At 41.2% G+C, this 20,105-nt stretch overlaps 1 protein-coding gene across 1 annotated transcript in view; it reads left to right on the plus strand.

Annotated features, from left to right (window-relative positions):
- Positions 1-20,105, plus strand: part of ITGA4 (integrin subunit alpha 4) — a 57,376-nt gene that overhangs the window by 35,228 nt on the left and 2,043 nt on the right. The window contains 10 exon segments of the mRNA XM_077829778.1: positions 1,324-1,400; positions 5,057-5,207; positions 9,563-9,661; positions 12,313-12,392; positions 12,757-12,846; positions 14,306-14,396; positions 15,945-16,052; positions 17,255-17,380; positions 18,239-18,358; positions 19,766-19,864. Coding sequence (XP_077685904.1) covers positions 1,324-1,400; positions 5,057-5,207; positions 9,563-9,661; positions 12,313-12,392; positions 12,757-12,846; positions 14,306-14,396; positions 15,945-16,052; positions 17,255-17,380; positions 18,239-18,358; positions 19,766-19,864 — 1,041 coding nt within the window.

Below are 20,105 nucleotides of genomic sequence, written 5' to 3' on the forward strand. Positions count from 1 at the left end.
GGACTATAAGGTGGATAGAAAGCTGGCTAGATTGTTGGGCTCAACGGGTAGTGATTAATGGCTCCATGTCTAGTTGGTATCAAGTGGAGTGCCCCAAGGGTAAGTCCTGGGGCTGGTTTTGTTCAATATCTTCATAAATGATCTGGAGGATGGTGTGGATTGCACCCTCAGCAAATTTGCAGACGACACTAAACTGGGAGGAGAGGTAGATACGCTGGAGGGTAGGGATACAGAGGGACCTAGACAAATTAGAGGATTGGGTCAAAAGAAATCTGATGAGGTTCAACAAGGACAAGTGCAGAGTCCTGCACTTAGGACGGAAGAATCCCATGCACCGCTACAGACTAGGGACCGAATGGCTCGGAAGCAGTTCTGAGAAAAGGACCTAGGGGTTACAGTGGACGAGAAGCTGGATATGATTCAACAGTGTGCCCTTGTTGCCAAGAAGGCCAATGGCATTTTGGGATGTATAAGTAGGGGCATTGCCAGCAGATCGAGGGACGTGATCGTTCCCCTCTATTCGACATTGGTGAGGCCTCGTCTGGAGTACTGTGTCCAGTTTTGGGCCCCACACTACAAGAAGGATGTGGAAAAATTGGAAAGAGTCCAGCGGAGGGCAACAAAAATGATTAGGGGGCTGGAACACATGAGTTATTAGGAGAGGCTGAGGGAACTGGGGATGTTTAGTCTACAGAAGAGAAGAATGAGGGGGGATTTGATAGCTGCTTTCAACTACCTGAAAGGGGGTTCCAAAGAGGATGGCTCTAGACTGTTCTCAGTGGTAGAAGATGACAGAACAAGGAGTAATGGTCTCAAGTTGCAGTGGGGGAGATTTAGGTTGGATATTAGGAAAAACTTTTTCACTATGAGGGTGGTGAAACACTGGAATGCGTTACCTAGGGAGGTGGTAGAATCTCCTTCCTTAGAAGTTTTTAAGGTTAGGTTTGACAAAGCCCTGGCTGGGATGATTTAATTGGTCCTGCTTCGAGCAGGGGGTTGGACTAGATGACCTCCTGACGTCTCTTCCAACCCTGATATTCTATGATTCTACCTTTTAGAATTGGCTGATCGTATCTCTGTTGGCCCAAGAATGAGACACTTAGGATGAGACAGAATGCTTTGTCTGTTAACCTATGTACACTGCATGTGGCCAGAGAAATGGCAAGTCACCACCTGATTTAGCTCCTCCTTCAGTAGCAAGGGCTATTGGGCACTCATGGTGCTTAGAGAATAACATGGTGATACATGCCTTAGAATTATGTTGTACCTGTTACTGTGTTCATACTGTTTTGAAATATTTCCACTTTTATCGTCTCTTTACAGATGGTTTTTGCAAGATTTTGTTCCAGAGAAAACTGTTCTGCTGACTTGAAAGTTTCTGGAAAACTTGCATTTTCAAAGTAAGTACAATATGACTTCTGTCTGCTGAATGAGATTGAGTAGGGCTTTATTTATCTAATTTAGTTTTCCTTGCTATCTCGGTAAAATTAATTTGCAAAAGTAGGCTGAGTTCGCTAAGCAAACATTACATGAATAGAAGAAATTGGTTTCCAATTAAAGATAATTAAACAAACAACCTTTCAGGAAGTATAACAGTAATGTATTTTATACATAAGAACAGTTCTTTTTCAATTATACTCATAAGATATTATTCCCAAAAAAGGATTTTGTTCATAAAAGAAAAATTTCTGAATTTCTAATTCAGATGTACTGAGATACATGTAACTCGCCGCACATCCAAAAGTTAGACCCCTTTTAACTGACAAGAATTAAACTGTTTCCATTGCTGTTATGACAGTACCATACTTGCAGTGTACAAAAGGAAATACTTCATTTTTGTGCTAGCAGATTGCTGTATTTACTATTTCGATTATGAAATAAGGAAAAAGAACTACTTACGAATATTCGCTGTGCAGTTTAACACTAATGATCGAGGCACCAGATGGTTGGGCATTATGTGTGGTTTGGATTCTTTTCCCCTAGATATACTAGCTTGCATTTTCCAAGATGAATTTCATTTTATAACTTTTTACCCATGTTCCTAATCTCTTTAGGTACTCTGTATTATTTCTTGGTCCACACAGGTGTTTGCAGCTCCTTCCAATTTGCTATCATCCTTAAATTTCATTATCATGCTAGATTATTAATTTTATTTAAATGTCATGACAGTTCATTAAGACTGGATCTCTGCAGAACTTAACACTCGTCCTCTGTGAGATACTATCATTACCCTTTATAGTCCTTCAGCTAGTTTTCAATTCACGTGACAGCATTCCTACTCAATGTGATTTAAATTCTTTTTTGGGTAAGATTTTAAAAGATCTGTTCATGCCATCTCCCTTCTCCTTTCCCCAAGTATAAGAACATAAAAATGACCATACTGGGTCAGACCAATAGTTCACCTAACCCAGTATCCTGTCTTCACACAGTGACCAATGCCAGAAACTTCAGAGGAAATGAACAGAACAGGGCAATTATTGCGTGATCCATCCCTGTTGTCCAGTCCCAGCATCAGGCAATCACACACTTAGGGGGACACGCAGCATGGGACTGAATCCATGACCATCTCTCTCACCAACAGTATTTGGTCCAATAAAAGATATTACCTCACCCATTTTGTCTCTCTAATATCCTGGGACTGACATGACTATACCAACACTGCATACATCTTGGATAATAGCCATCGATGGACCTATCCTCCATCAACTTATCTAATTCTTTTTTGAACGCAGTAATACTTTTGGCCTTCACAACATCCCTTGGCAATGAGTTCCACAGATTGACTGTGTGTGTTGTGAAGAAGTACTTCCTTTTGTTTGTTTTTGTTTTAAACCTGCTGCCTATCAGTTTCATTGTGTTTCATGATTAGAACCTGGCTTCAGTGTCTACTTGCAAACCCTGAGGGCTGAGAAATTTTATCTTCTGCATATCCCTGATACAACGTGAAACTAGCTGCCTGATTAAACGTAGTTTTGTTTTATGAATAGTCAGATTTTTAGAGGTCCTAATGAATTGAGCTGCTAGTTTCATCTTGTAAAACATCTTAGAATGGTACATAAATAATACTATAATCATGTTATTTTGATTAATGACTCTTACGTGATTCTGGGCACAAGTTTTTGAGCCTTCATGGATTTCAGAGCAAGATTCTTCTCCTTCCCTCAACCATTTTCTTAGGCTTTAAGATAGTACTGCTTGAAAAATTTTGCATTTTTCTAATGTAAAGGATTTGGAGTATTTTCACTAGCATTAATAGAAGTTAAGCAGGTTTATAAATACTATTAAATTTTAGAGGAAGGAAATAGAGCACAAGAATTTGTACCATCTTTTTCAACCAAAATAAATAGGCTACATATCTTGATAAAGTGTGAAATATCACCTTAAATTACTTTTTGCCTTAGTATCTTGATTAAAAACTGGTTAACTGTGAAGCATTAATTTATTCTGTCTAGACAGAGTACATTCATTATCCAGGAACAGCAAAGCAAATGCCCTTTTTTTTAAAAAAAAAAAAAAAAAAAAGACAAGTATCTCCTCAATGAATGGAAATGTACAGGGGTGGTCACTGAAATACTTCACTTGAGTCTTATCCTTTACTTCTTGGGTTATGGTTCAGCATGTATGCACGACCTTGTTCTGTTTCTATTGCTTAGATTCTGGTCTGCTCTATACATTTCAGATATGCATTATACATGGTTTTAATGAAGAATGAAATATGATTACCAGGGAAAAGCTCTAGTTCAGCTTTGTCACACTCCCAGATGTGCACCTGGTGCTTTATGGTACTTATGAACTAAGCTGGCGGGCACCTTGTTAATGAATCAAGTTGCAGTAAAATGTATACCAGAAAAGAGTAGAATAGCAATTATGTAAATGTGGTAAAATAACTTAAAAAGGTAAAGTGAAGTAGAAATCCAGCGACTGAAATGTTAACACTGTGTTTCTCTTTAATTTGATGTTGTCTTGGAACCTAGCTGCTTATGCAGTGCTTTCACCTTCTGTTGCTTGTCTAAGTGCCAACTTCTTTCCCAAAGGTGTTCAGTGACTAATGTTTGGTTTCAAGCCAGAATATTTGATAAATGCCTATTTCTAGGCAGCTCTTCTACAAGTCTTAATTAAACTTTAATGTCAAACTGAAGTTTACTTTTAGAACCTCTTAGGTACCTTCACTTATAAAATGATTATAGAACACTGGGTAGAACATAAAATAGCATGTTCACTCACCTTCCTGTCATCCTGTTTCACATGAACTCAGTCCCATACCTCAATTGAAAGCTGAAGACTGCAGCCTTATGTGGCACATAGGGATATAAATGCAAGGCTTTAATCATAAACATTTCCCTGTGTTTAAAAATTAATAGTGCAGATCTCAATAGCAGGCAGAGGAAAAACCCAAACTAGTGAGACCAGAAACTCTCAACCATACATAAACATTACAATTGATGTACATATTTATTGCCCTGTTGGAATGTTCCTTAATAAATTCAGTCAATATATCCACCCTCATTCTAATGTTCTCCGTTCTGGGTGACATTCTCCTCTGTGCAGAGGGCCTGCCAAGCCTTAACTTGAGGGCTTAAGTGGTTGCGTAAGCCTCATGTGGCTCCTCTGCACAGGAGTAACTTCCCCTCAGAGATGCTGAAGCAGGAGGACACTCTTCTACATCTCTGTCTGGGACAAGACCTAGCAGAAGAGTAAGCACCATTCCTTACTTAGTCATGCATCTCTGAACTAGCACTCCAATGACTCAGACCCTAAAAAGTGCAATGCAAATGAAACATTATGGTGGATTGACTACTGTTGAAATAGTGGAAGATTGAGTTGCCTTCAGCTAGAAGAATGAGCCAAATACCTATTTCACCAACAACCTCCAGTTGGGCTTTTGCAAATACCTTACTACACTGAAATCAAAGAAAGGGTTTCGCTTTTTTTTTTTTTCTTTCCTTTCTCCAGACGCTCTCCTTTTTACTGAGGTCACTTGTCTCTGTACATGCCATACATATCACTGGTTTTCTCATACAGTATAACATTTTAAATATATTCCTTATTTTTATAGACTTCATGAAAAGAAAACATATCTTTCAGTTGGAAGTATGAAGACTTTACTCTTGAATATATCACTAAGCAATGCTGGAGATGATGCATATGAAACTGCCCTCCACATCCAACTCCCTAAAGGTCTTTATTTTGTCAGAGTTCTAGAACAGGTAAGAATTGAAATTCTAGGTCGTCATAATCCCTTGACCGTTCTCACATTACTTGGACAGACTGTACAGCTATGTCTACACTACAGCTTAGAGCAAGCTTCTCAGCCGCGGTAGACAGACTCATGCTAGTGGGGTTAACACAAGCACGCTAAATATAGGTGTGTGGATGCTGTGGCACAAGTGGAGGCTCAAGTTACCCACTTGAGCTCAGACCCATGGGGTAGAGTTGACAGAAAACCTCTATGTAGAGAAAGCTGACAACACTCCAGATTTTCTGCTTAAAACTTTAGTTAATCCATCCACAGAGTGGGCACAATTCAATCAAGTTGGCCGCATTTTTTATTTAATAGTAAAGTATTGCAGTAAATGAACAACAGTAATGACTTCTAAATGTATTTGGAAATACTAGTATTTAATCTCCCTCATAGATTAAAACCCTACTAAATTCATGGCTGTGAAAAATCTGGTCTCCTCCATGAAATCTGCTAGGGAGGGACAGGGCTGGGGGCGCCCTACCACAGGGGAGGGACCCCTACTACAGGGGAGGGCAAACGATGGCCCGCGGGCTGGATCTGGCCCATCAGGGCTTTCAGTCCGGCCCGCAGGATTGCCAGCCCCGTGGCGCAGCGGGGCTAATGCAGGCTCCCTGCCTGCCCTGGCCCCACGCCACTCCCAGAAGTGGCCGGCACCACATCCTGCAGCCCCTGGGGGAGAGGTGGGGGGCGGGAGAGGGCTCTGTGCGCTGCCCTCACCTGCAGGCACCACCCCCTGCAGCTCCCATTGGCCGGGAACAGGGAACCATGGCCAATGGGAACTTCGGGGGTGGTACCCACAGGCAAGGGAAGCACACGGCAGAGCCGCTTGCCCCGCCCCATCCCCAGGAGCCACTGCCGGACATGCTGGCCACTTCTGGGAGCAGCGTAAGCCAAGGGCAGGCAGGGAGCCTGCCTTAGCCCCGCTGCACGCCGCTGCCACCCAGGAGCCACTCGAAGTAAGTGGTTCTGGGCCAGAGCCCGCACCCTGAACCCCTCCTGTGCCCTGCACCCTAACCTCCTGCTGCACCCCCCCAGCACCCGAACCCCCTGCCCTGAGCCCCTTCATGCACTCGCACACTCCCGCCCGCACCCCAATCCCCTGCCCCAGCTCTACATTCATGGCCCTGCATACAATTTCCCCACCCAGATGTGGCCCTCAGGTCAAAAAGTTTGCCCACCCCTGCCCTACCATGTGCTGGGCTCCTGGCTCCTAGCCCTGGCGGGGTTGGGGAGGGAAGGGACTTCCTCTTCACCTGCGACGGCCACTCCCAGGGCTGGGTCAGACCCACCTTTAGGAACATCCCCCAACTGCAGAAAGTTCCACAGCCTTGGCCCACTTCCCGCCCCCATTGCTCTCCAGCCATGGGGGGAGGGATCATTGCACAGTGAGCAGCCACAGAGATTCTTGCTGCTGGAGAAGGGTCCTAGAGGTGGGTTTGACCCGGCCACGGGAGTGGCCCCTGCAAGAGAAGAAGTCCTATCCCTCCCCAGCCCCGCCAGGACTAGCACCTTGACCCTGCTGTACAGTTGGAGCCCCCAGCTGGAGCACCCCAGCCAGCAGCCCTGGAACCAGGAGGGCCAGGGGACTTTTTAACATGAACGAAGTCTGTAGGGCAGGAGACGGTATTGCCCCCCCCAAAACTGCACTCCTTGGGCAGGCGCAGAGCCCCTGGTGGCGCCATTCCATGTCTGCCCAAGGCTTCCAGTTTGGAGGGCAGTGCTGCACCAACCCCAAAACTATGCCTATGTTAAAAAGTGGGGGGCATGCCCCCCCCCCCCCCGTTCCAGCACTGGTGACACTTCTACAAAGGTTCCAAGAACCCTTGCCCCCAGCCCTGCTCCCTCTGGCTCTAGGCTCAGCACGTGGGAGTTGAAGGGGCCTTGGACCGGCTGTGTGTGTTTGTGGGGGACCAGAGCTCCCCTTGACCACACAGCCCTGGATGGTCACCCACCCGTAAGGCCAGCCCTGCCTCCCCAAAAAATGATGACAGCCCCCCATACCATGTGACCCTCACATCTGTGCTGCTTGCTGCCCAGCTCTGAAGGCAGTGCCTCCCATCAGCAGCAGTGCAGAAGTAAGGGTGGCAATACTGCAACCCCCTTACAATAGCCTTGCGATCCTCCCACAGCCTTCTTTTGGGTCGGAACCAACACCATGAAATTTCAGATTTAAATATCTGAAATGGTGGTTGTTGGTGAGTATTTGCTTCAGGTTGCGGGGCTGTCTGTAGGCAAGGACTGGCCTGTCTCCCTGTCAAGCTTTCTTACAACTACAATACCCACCTGCGGAAGTAAAGAAACAGATTGATAGAGCCAGAAGAGTTCCCAGAAGTTACCTACTACAGGACAGGCCTAACAAAGAAAATAACAGAACGCCACTAGCCGTCACCTTCAGCCCCCAACTAAAACCCCTCCAACGCATTATTAAGGATCTACAACCTATCCTAAAGGATGACCCAACACTCTCAGAAATCTTGGGAGACAGGCCAGTCCTTGCCTACAGACAGCCCCGCAACCTGAAGCAAATACTCACCAACAACCACATACCACACAACAGAACCACTAACCCAGGAACTTATCCTTGCAACAAAGCCCGTTGCCAATTGTGCCCACATATCTATTCAGGGGACACCATCACAGGGCCTAATAACATCAGCCACACTATCAGAGGCTCGTTCACCTGCACATCCACCAATGTGATTTATGCCATCATGTGCCAGCAATGCCCCTCTGCCATGTACATTGGTCAAACTGGACAGTCTCTACGTAAAAGAATAAATGGACACAAATCAGATGTCAAGAATTATAACATTCATAAACCAGTCGGAGAACACTTCAATCTCTCTGGTCACGCAATCACAGACATGAAGGTCGCTATCTTAAAACAAAGAAACTTCAAATCCAGACTCCAGCGAGAAACTGCTGAATTGGAATTCATTTGCAAATTGGATACTATTAATTTAGGCTTAAATAGAGACTGGGAGTGGCTAAGTCATTATGCAAGGTAGCCTATTTCCTCTTGTTTTTTCCTACCCCCCCCCCCCAGATGTTCTGGTTTAACTTGGTTTTAAACTTGGAGAGTGGTCAGTCTGGATGAGCTATTACCAGCAGGAGAGTGAGTCTGTGTGTGTATGGGGGTGGGTTTTTGGAGGGGGGTGAGGGAGTGAGAGAACCTGGATTTGTGCAGGAAATGGCCTAACTTCATTATCATGCACATTGTGTAAAGAGTTGTCACTTTGGATGGGCTATCACCAGCAGGAGAGTGAATTTGTGTGGGGGGTGGAGGGTGAGAAAACCTGGATTTGTGCTGGAAATGGCCTAACCTGTTGCTCACTTTAGATAAGCTATTACCAGCAGGACAGTGGGGTGGGAGGAGGTATTGTTTCATATTCTCTGTGTATATATAAAGTCTGCTGCAGTTTCCACGGTATGCATCTGATGAAGTGAGCTGTAGCTCACGAAAGCTCATGCTCAAATAAATTGGTTAGTCTCTAAGGTGCCACAAGGACTCCTTTTCTTTTTGCGAATACAGACTAACACGGCTGTTACTCTGAAACCTATCAGCGAAAGGTTATCATTATCACAGAACAGTAGCTTTCAACCTGCGGTCCACCACCCCCTGGGGTCAGCAGATGATGTCTAAGATTTCCAAAGGAGTCCACACCACCAGTCAAAATTCTCAGGGGTCTGCAAATGAAAAAGGGTTGAAAACCACTGGGCTAGTGCATCCCTCCACATCGAGGCAGGATTAAGTATACATAAACCATCCCTGATAGATATTTGTCTATCCTGTTCTCCTGTTTTTAAAAGCCTGCGGGGACTGATCCTGTGAGCTGTTCTCAGGAGGTACAGCGCACCTATTGGATCAGGAGCTGCTGCTTTTTTTTTTTTTTTTTTTTTTTTAAAGAAAGCTGGAGGCTAATTATAATCTTGCGAAGGAGACAAATTCTTTCCCTCTAAATTTTTTTTTATTAAAGAATTTACTTCTAAGATGTTTATACTGGACTTCTTATCTTTGAGAGGATAATTTTAGACTTAAATAGGTTGACAGTCTACTTGCAAAGTCAACTCATTAACAAACAGAATATGAAGAGGTAATTTGATTGGGTGCAAGGAATTGAGCAATATGGACTCATTGGACTAGTCAACTAGTAGCAGCAGAAATATTTTGTAAATTCCCACTGATGTTCGCTGAAGTAGTAAATACTCCAAGTGAAATTTTATGGCATATACGTAGCTTGAAATTTCTGAAATAACTTTGCTAAATGGTCATTAGATTCATCACTTAAGTGTTACTGTTTTTTCATTCTTTAATTTTAGGAAGAAACACAGATACATTGTAAAATAGCCGATAATGAAGCTCATGCAATGAGACTTTACTGCAGTGTTGGATATTTATATGTAGATCATCTGTCAAAGGTAAAATAAATCTGAAATTGTTAATCTTTAAAACTACATCTTGTTTCATGAGTAAATGCTTAAAATGTATGACTTGGAAGGGGAAACTTTATATTACACACTCTACATAATGTCTGCTAAAGCTAGAATGACAATGTTCAACAAATAAATTATTGCTCACCTTCTTCCTCTCTATACCATATTCACCATCATGATAATTGAGAACCTGAGCTTCTCATAATCATAGTTTTGAATGGGCACAGGTCTAGGAATAGTTTATTAAGAGTTAACATTTTGTCAGATTTCGCATGGCATCCCATTTCATTTTGCTTTACTTCATTGAGGACACTATCCGCATTATTGCATTTATGGGAGGGTCTGAGTTTCTGTTAACAAGTCAAAGCTAAATATCACACTGAGTCTCCAAGGACAAGATATACACAACAGAATGTGTGTATTGCACCTAAATCGACACTTTGTAGGTATGCCAGTGGTTTTCTTTAAAATCATTATAATAAAAATCCTTCATTCCGTTATAAGAAATTAGCCTTCTATAGTTTATTGGAAACAATGCATTCAAATCAAATTGTAATAAGTAATGTGTCAAGAACAGGCATACCATACATACTGTAATCTTGCTCCCTTTATGGTGAACTGTACCAAGGAAGTCATTGAAATGTTACTTTTCTAGTTTTATTCTTTTAACTGATATTGATGTGACGTTACCATGTGTTTAAAAAAAGGATTTTAACAGTCAGAAAACGATTTATTTAATCCAAAGATTCAAGAGCATCTCCGTTTTCAGTTACAAAGAGCATGAGGGGTATTTGTGTTTAGAAGCTTAGAGACAAAGTAGTTTATTTAGTCAGTATGCCTCTTGTGCTGAATTCACTACGCCTTCTGTGCTTCTACCAACATAGCTGGCACCACGTTTTTCTTTCTGAGTAACTCCTTGCCTGCTAACTAGGGTTTAGTTGACTTGTTTCTGGCTGTAAGGGTTGGAATCTTCATCTGCACACACATGTTAGAGCCTTTCTGTAAATAGGCCTGTAAGGGCTATTCTGTGGGGGAAAAGTGGTCACTACCTTATTTTTTATTTAGCATCAGCAGCATGCCAGGTATTTGAGACAGACAACACAGTCCCTGCCCTGAAGAGCTTAGAGTTTTTTAGGTACAAATCATTTCAAGATTAAGTCTGTTCTGCTCAGGGGCAGCTTTAGGCATATTCTACATGAGGGAGTACCGGGGGCCACTATGACAACTCTCTCACTTCTTTACTAATCTTCAAACCTAAAGGTTCCAAAAGGGTGTTTGTTTCCTTTAACATGTGTTCTCTCATTAGCACAAATGTTGGATTTCATATGTCCCAGAATCTTCATTCATTTCAGTTCATTTAAAGCACTGTTCATTTAAGTCTGGGGTACTTTTAAAGACTGAGGCTGTGCTGTGCCTCTTGCACAGAGCCTGCAGCCCAGGATGAGCAGGGACTAAAGGTGGCTATAACTCCTTTAACTCTGTTTTTGCATAGTCTTGGTTTTGGGCTGCTCCAAGAACTGGTGTGGCCCCCAGTATAATTTAGTTATGGCCGTCACCAGCTGCCTCTGGGCGTAGAATCTCTGCAGTACTGTGTTCTGGGAGCAAGGCAACAGAACGGTCTCTCCTACACTAGGGCTTACAAGGGGTCTGGAGGTGTCTTACTCAGTCCTTGTACCAGGGACCTCGCTGGATTGTGGCATTTTAGAATCCTTTAACCTGCTGTACAGAGGATAAAGGAAAGGACAGAATCTCATCCTTAGGTTGGGATTTTCAAAAGAGCTCAGCATTGGCCTACCTCTGCACCCACTGAAGCATCTGGGAGTTGTCCTGGGAACTTAAATGGGAGCAGAGTTAGATTAATGCTGAGTGCTTCTCAAAATTGCAGCCTGAAAGTTCTGCTGCAATTGGCCAAGCAGGACAGAGTATCCTTCAGGAAGCAGATCATATAGGGCAAGGGTTCTCAAACTTTTGCTTTCCAAGGCCCACCTGTGTGTCAGCTGTTTTTCTGCATATACAAGCCAAGGCTGGCAGCAAGCAGGGCAGTTGCCTGAGCTCAGTTGCTCAGGCTTTTACATGCAGAAAAACAGTTGTTTTCTGCGGCTTTAGTGTTCTTCAGCCCCAAGCAGCAGGGCTCCAGGGCAGTGGGGCTCGGCAGACCCCCTGAAACCTATTTGCAGACCTCCAGCAGGCCGCAGACCTCCAGCAGGCCACAGACCCCTGGTTGAGAACTGCTGCTATAGGGGAGTGCATGTTAGAGGAAATAAAGGAAGCACCAAATCCTCTATGCCCCTTTGGGTGGAAGTGTGTTTAGGGTATACTGTGACCATGCATTCAATCCAGAGCTGGAACGACTTCGATAGCACAATACATTTTCTGTACCTTAACCTTTCCTACAAAAGTTTTGTAGGAAAGTGATTGGGTTGACTGAGATTAAAACAAAAGCATTATGCCCTAATGAACTGGGGGCTGAACTTGTGCAAAATATAATTCAGTGCACTCTAGAATTTTTCACAAAAGTTAAACGTTTAAGAAAGAGGGAAATTTCAAATTAGTTTAATGATGTAACATTTCATCTTAAACATTTGTTAAGACACACCCAATCATTTAGCACAAACAATGTTTCATTTGTTCTACAGATGGATTTTAGTTTTCTCTTGGATGTAAGCTCACTTACCAGGGCAGAAGATGACCTCAGCATCACAGTTAATGCTACCTGGTAAATCTTGCTTGATAAAAATTGCTGCGTTTGATGAAAAATATCCCTAGCTTTGGAAAACAGAATAGGGAGCACAGCAAAGGCTTAATGAAGCACAACTGCAAGAAAGCTCATTTATTACATAAAATATAGAGAAACTGAAACCACAAAAAAGTAGATAATTGCTATTTAAATAATGAGAATTCTGCTAATATTGTCATAAAAATGATTTCGTACTGGCACATGGACAGTTACAAAAAAGTTATTTAAATAAGCTACTAGGTGTATGTTTTATGTAATTAGTTATTTCTAGAGATAACACATTGTGTATGATGCATTCTAACACAGCTTCCTCCACCCCTCCCGCCCCCATTTACTTCTACAGTGAAAATGAAGAGGATAAAGACCTGCTGTTGGATAACTCCATAACTTTAGTCATACCTCTGAAACATGAGGTCGAGCTAAATGTCCATGGGTAAGTAAGTTAATGGTTGCTCTGCATATCCATGTGCATAGGATTGTTTATCCATTATTAAGGAACACATACCTCAGCTGAACTCCCATGATCTTCAGAGAGGAAGCATGGCCTAGTGAAAAATTGCAGTACTGGGAGTGAGAAGATCTAGATTTTATCCAGGTTCTGCTGCAGACTTTGTGCTTCAGTTTGTCCCTCTAAAATGGGGGGAAAATCCCAAGAGGTCAGGGATTTAATACCCGAGGACTGATTCTTTGCTCTTCTATAACACAGTAGTATTATTTGTTCCTGCTTTTCTCTCATTTAATCCTGTTTTCTGCAAAGGTGAACAAAACCTATATTTTAATCCTTTAGCCTATCAAATTCCCTTTTGGTGGTTGCTCCGCCTTATGCTTTTGTGTGTAATTGTCCACTGCCTGAGTCAAACACATGGTCTTTTATACTCAACTATATTGACTGTTTGCTGTTCAGCTTGTCCCAGCTGGTGATACTGCCTGTCATAAATTTGCCTATGAATAGATCTACCTTGTTCTGGGCAGACAGGCCCCTCTAAACCGGGCCTTGGTTTGCCCAGCCCCACTGTAATGTAATCACTGGATTGCAGTCATGTAGAAGGAATGCCCAGGGATACTTTTTAAGGATCCTTTCCTTTGACTGTCACAGTCATCAGGTGATGGCAAATGTAAAGGACACTTGGTATAAGTAAGGGCTTATAGAGAGACTGCTTCAGAGTGGCAGGCTCAGCATATTTGAACTCTACTTCGTATAGCAGGATACTTCTTTCAAACTAACGATGGGAAGGGGCAGCAACTGCTTCCACTATCTTCACTCCACTCTCCCACCGCTTCCCTTGCCACCATATCAATCATTGCAGCCAGTACAGGAATATTAACATTTTAGCTCCAGCATTTTTTGTTTGAAGATCTCCTAAGTCTTTGGGGAAACTGAAGCCCAAGGTTGATGTTACTTGTCGATCTCTCAGAATCAGTGGCAAAGTTGGAAATAAATCCTTAATTCCTCATAACCTAATCACTGAACCATACTTGTGACAAGTCTTTGTCTGAAGGTGGAGGGGACTGAAATCCCACTGATAATGGGGGTGGAGGTAAATGAGTCAGAGATGTAAGAGATGAGTAGCCCCTTTGTCCTAATTTCTCCCCTCCTTTATAAAAGCCCCTCTCTGAGTTGGGGATCAGTGGGTAGGGTTGGAGGATGATGAGTCATCACTACCACATTGTGCCCACTCAATCCATGGAGATGTCTGCCTAAATTAAAGCAGGCTTTATCCTGGACCTTCGCTACTGCAGGGCTAAGGTAAGTGCTAATTCAGACTTTCCAGTTCTCTGTAGTGACCTGCATAGAGGACAGTCTGGCCTAGACAGGATAATGCTCATATTAACATTGCATACTAAATAGTGCTGATTTTGTCCTATTGTAATTATTTTTTTAATTACTGTAGATTTGTATTACCAGCTTCATTTGTTTACGGACCCAGTGAGAAAAATTCATCAATTAATTGCATGGAGGAGAAGATCAACTTCATTTTCCATGTAAGAGCTATTCTTTATAGAAACCATTCCTCTTTTTTTAAAAGTTAATTCTTAGCAACTGATAAGACAAAAGGCACTTCCACCTCACCTTGTAACTTACTGGGAAAGCATTGATCTTGTAAAGTGCTTAATATAGAAACAAATACATAAATCCTGGGATTGGTGAGAACTTCTGTGTGTAGCCATTAACAGAAGCAGCTCCCTTGATTCTTGGCATCCAATTCCCAGCCTATATTTGTGGATGTACCAATCAGTATATGCTTCCCGCCAGTGCTTTCAAAATTTTGAGCAAAATACACGTGTAGCACTAAATTTCCATCAACAATAATAGCTATTAACATCTATAGGGAGTGTGCTTAGCTCACCAGATGGTGCCCTTACAAATTTTAAGCTTGGGTTCTCTCTGTCCATGAAGCCACCATGGATCTAGTAAAGTGTGCTTGAAAAGCATGATCTATGCCCCTTACAGATCACTAGAAACACTGCTATTGACTTTAATAGCAGCTGGATCAGTCACTAATTGAAGTTGGAGTTCCCTTAAAGGGTGCAAGCCATGTTAAAAAGAACCTATCTCACTTAATTCCCTTTGAACACTTTCATAGCCTCCTATAGTCTTTGCTTCTCTATTCCTGTCACTTCTTTATGGCAAGCGCATTCATTCCATGCCCCTGCTAACCACAGCCAGCATCTGTTAAGCACCTTTGACTGTCACCTTTATGGAGTGCTGAAGGTGAGGAAACTTTTGCTGCTCATTTGTTTCGCATCAGAGGTCAGAATTTGACCCAGACATGCATGGGAGTTTCACTGATTTGCAATAGACCTGGATGATGGGGGCGGGAGGGAGGAATTTTAAAAGACACAAAGGGGAGCTAGGTGCCCAACTTCCATTCAAAGTCAATGGGAGCTGGGTACCTAACTCTCATTTGGGCCTTGGATAATATCCTCCTTCACCCTGGCTTACAGTTTTCAATTTTGTTTTTCTTAGACAGTGCATATTTACTGAACAGGGGAGTCAGCTGTAAAAATATTTGTGATTTGTACTACATAGCTGTTCACAGAACACAAGTGCTGCACAAGGAGCTGGTATACAGCAAGTACTGCATGAAGAGCATGAGGGGACTAGCTGGCTCTGGGGATTAGTAACAGGGTCTCTCTAGGTTCATATCCAGCATAGATTGGTGGATTAAAAGTCAATGAAAGTTGGGCATTTAGCTCCCTTAGACCCCTTTGAATAGTGAAGTAGTGAAATATGACCTCAGTTCAGGTCATAACAGACTAGTGTCATACCGCAAAGCTACCATTACCCCAATGGCACTTTATGAGCAGAGTTAAGAGAGAGATCAAAGAGTCAATAGGGCTAGAAAATGAACTGCACTCTCATCTCTTGAGGTGCGTCCCTCTAGCTCGGTCAGGTTTTATTGTCAAGCCAGCACTGGGAAGCCTCCATTGCTGCCATTGATGCTGTAAATGTGTGAATTGTGTGTATTCATTTCCTGATTAGTGTATGCAAATGGAAGTTTCAATTACTGTAGCACGGTTTCTCCCAAGGTTATCAGTGCTGGACCGAGCATGGCTCCTGCTATAGATTTGGAGATAATGGTTCCTAATTCTTTTGCACCAAGAGATGAAAAGCTGTTTAACATTCTGGATATCCAGGTATGTTTGTTTTGTTTTACTATGGTTTTACATTCTCCTCTGTATGTAGTACATGAAAGCACAGAATCAGATGGAGTACAACAGTGCTTGAAAAGGCACATCTAAATTTTTCTTATTCAGCTATATTGTATGTGAAACTTGACTGTAACAATTAGTGTGAAACGTATTAATTTTGCCTAAATATTTTAATTCCTCTCATTTTAGTGTATCGACCAATTATAAATGAATGTAAATCAACCAACCATGCACTCATTTCAGAAATTTTCATGGCTATTGATGCTGAATTAGCAGAGAAGTAGAAATGCTGAATTAAAATAATCTGAGGTATTCTACAAAGGGAGTCAAATAGCCTGGGGATCCTTCCTTATACTGTGCCCACTTACAGTGAAATTGTGAATACTTGTTACATTTAGATTTAGTACATATTCAGTATTTAATTTACTGAAATATACTAGCTAGTATATTAGACTCTGATTGGAGCCTCATTGAAGTTAGAGTTTCCACCTGCATGGAGCTCAGTATTGGGCCAGTTTCTAAATTTTAAGGAGTGTTTCAATCTATTTTCCCTATTTCTGGATTCAGTGTTACAGCACTGAAAATTTCTTGTAAGGAGTAAAATGCAGTATTTCTTTTTTTTTAAAGAGGGGAGTGTGAATTCCTGCGTTCCATAATCCTGTCCAATAAACCATGTCAGTTTTGGTTTTAGATTCTACTCACCATCAGTCCTGCTAATTATTTGATACCAGACAGCATGTTTGCTGCTGTACAGAACCCACAATACACAGTCTCCGCTCTACAGATTTTTGCTGTTCTTTTGACTCTGTTAGAATGCATTGTAGCCTGCAGTTCTGTTGACCTATTTATTAATGTAATTACATTTTCCCCCACAAGGGAATGGGTGGGGTCTTAATAATTTCCCCTATTTATTTTTCCATCACACCTCTCTCTGGCTGAGTGTGGCTCACTCCAGAAACTTTCAGTACAATTCTGAGGACATGTAAGAGGTAAGCAGGTAGTTCTGGTTAAATAAACTGGGCTAGAATTGTGCTCACTATACCAACAGTGCATTTCTGTCATACTCTAGAGAAATCCTTTTCAAATACAGACATTTTCTTTGCGTTTCTGCATGTACAGAAATGTCTTCTAAGCAGTATCTGGAAATGTTTAAAACCCAGGAATGATTGTGCTGTTGTTATTTCCAGACAACTGATGGAGAATGTTTTTATGATAATTATACAAGAGACTGTGCTTTACCAGAAAAAAACGGACACATGAACATATTAAAGGATCTCATCATTTTCTTTTCAAAGCCTACTCAGAGGCGACTGGTAAGGGTCTTTTTTTGTTTGTTTTGGTTTGTTCAGTCCCAATTTACTTAACCCTCGAAATAAACTGCGTACTTCATATTATGCGTTACACATACTTTTCAGGATTGATTTTAGAAGTCAGTGGGAAATTATACTTTTTAAAAGACTGTACCTTATTATACAAATGTTTTTGGTCATAAGCAAAAGGGATTAAATATTTTCAGTTTAACTCCCACTCATACAAATGACAGAACCACCTCATATTGCTCAAGAGAAAGCTGGAGTATCAGAATTATTGCAGGTCAGAACTGAGATGTAGTGGCCGGCTTATGTGAGGAAGTTTGTATAGGGCTTGTTTGTACTAGTCCTGAATGAGGCTAGTGCTACTAGTTCATTTTTGAATACTAACTCTTAAAGCAAATACTTAAAGCAAAATCAAAAATCTACAGTATGATTGATGTACAAGTTTGAAAGTGCCTTTATGATTCTTAATAACTGGATCAATGGAAAACAAAACCTGCTGTAGCAACAATTTACTTATAGCCACGTTTTCAGAATTGCTCAACTCTCATTTAGATGCTTATATAGGAAATTAGCTCTCTGGAAAATTCCCCACTTCCCCCAGTTGTGGCCACATGGTGTTTTGAAAACCTGACATAGTCAGGTGATTATGAGGCCATGCGTGTAGCTCTTCTGCCACCCAGTTTCTGGAACATTCATTGACAGTAATTTATTGTAGGTAGCCGTGCATCTTGACCTATTCACGCAAAAAAATAAAACACCTTTTTCACTAGATGCCAGGGGCCTTGATATTAACAAGAAAAAATAAACCATGCTACTAAAGTTCAGTGTTGTGTTTTTGCTTTTTTTCCTTCCAAGTACTGCATGAAAGAAGATCATTTGTGTTTACGAATACTGTGTAAATTTGGAAACATGGAAAGTGGAAAAGAAGCAATTGTCCAGATGCAACTGGAAGCTACTCCTTCAGTTTTAGAAATGGTAAATTGTATATAAATCTTTAACCAGATAATTTTAAAAGGTTATTTGCTTTTTAATGGCATCACATGGATTTGCAGCACCCTCTTGTGAACACTGCGCTATATTTCTAGTTGACAGAAATAAATTGCACAATATTCATTTAATATATAAATCAAGTATTGTTAAATCCAAGTTAATATTATTGAGTATAAATGCGCGTTTTAGTTCAAATACTGAAGAACACTACAAAGAGAGGTATTTAAATGTAAGAGGGTTGCTGTACTCTAACACGTGGTGCAAACCTCTCAAAGTGACAGATGCTGTGGCTTAGTTGGCATATCACAACCAAAAAGCAAGCTCCAAGATATACCTTTCACTTCAAGCTTATAATACTATAAAACGGTGATAATTTTTGGTTTAATATTCCTGCACTGTTGATAATTTGATTACAACACTCACTAGCAGGATATGATAAACCAGACAGCTATTGGCATATAACTGCAGGTAGGCACATCATAGTTTTTTTTTTGTCATAAACAAGCAGAGGAAAGATACTGAAGTGAATGGATCATTGGTCTCTTCTAGCATGACATTTCTTGGTTATACATACTGTAAATTGGTTAAAGGGCGAATGACTGTTGTCTCGTTATTCTAAACACAATTAGTATCTGAATTTGTCTGTCTGTGCTATGAACACTTTAGGTGATTTACAGAATGGTTTAATGCTGTTTAGATAATAACTAAGAGCCATTTTAACGCCTAGACAATTCTTGATAATGAATGGGACTTATAGAAAATACAGCTGAATTGCCATATTTGCATAATAATAAATCAGATACTGCCTTTGATAAAAAGTAACTTAGGGTGTGGACAAAAACCCTCTATCTTTAAGGAATACCCTATACAGCAGGTCAGCCATTAATGCCTGGATCTCAGAAACTCTCTTGGTTGAAGTGATCACCACTAGGAATACAGCCTTCAATGGAGTGTTGCAGGGAACATTCTGATTATGGCACAAACAGTGGTTTCATTAATTTGGTGGGTATTAGATGTAAGTTCCAGGAATGGGGCAGCTCTTGGACAAATGGAAATGAGAAGAAAGCCTTTAAAATAGAAATCTGAACTCTGTTTGTCCCCCAAAAATGTATCTACAACTTTGTCAGTGACTCAGTCCTTTAAAATATTTAGCTTTGATTAGCAGTAGTGCCATAGTTCCAAGTTAACTTGTCTAAATTTATAAATACATAGTCCTTTTGAGTTACTGGAGTACAGTTCTGTTCCTGGCTCTGTCACTCAGTTCTTTTGTAGACTAGGGCACCTACACATCAACGTTTAACTCACTGTTTATAGTATTATATCATCTTTTATCTGATGACCTCAAAGTATTACTATATTTATGCAACTTGGCTTATATTTTTTTTAAAACAGGATGAGGCATCATCACTTGAGTTTGAAATAAGTGCTACAGCATCACCAGAAAAAAATCCAAAAGTCATTGAACTACACAAGGAAAAGCAAGTGGCACATGTAAGAATTCTTTAAGTACACAAGTTGGTTAGCCCTCCCCCCTAAAAAAAATATATTCAAGAAAAATAGAACCTGAAATGATAGAATTATGCACAATTAGATATGTACCTAATTGGAATTAAATTGCAGTTAGTTAGGCAAATAGATTTTTTTTTGTCTTCATCTGAAGCGGAGACAAGATACCATTTATGGGAATATATATCATATGTAGATATTTAATGAATGCAATAATAATAATTAC

Source organism: Eretmochelys imbricata, chromosome 11 (assembly GCF_965152235.1).
Source record: "Eretmochelys imbricata isolate rEreImb1 chromosome 11, rEreImb1.hap1, whole genome shotgun sequence".
Taxonomy (NCBI): domain Eukaryota; kingdom Metazoa; phylum Chordata; order Testudines; family Cheloniidae; genus Eretmochelys; species Eretmochelys imbricata.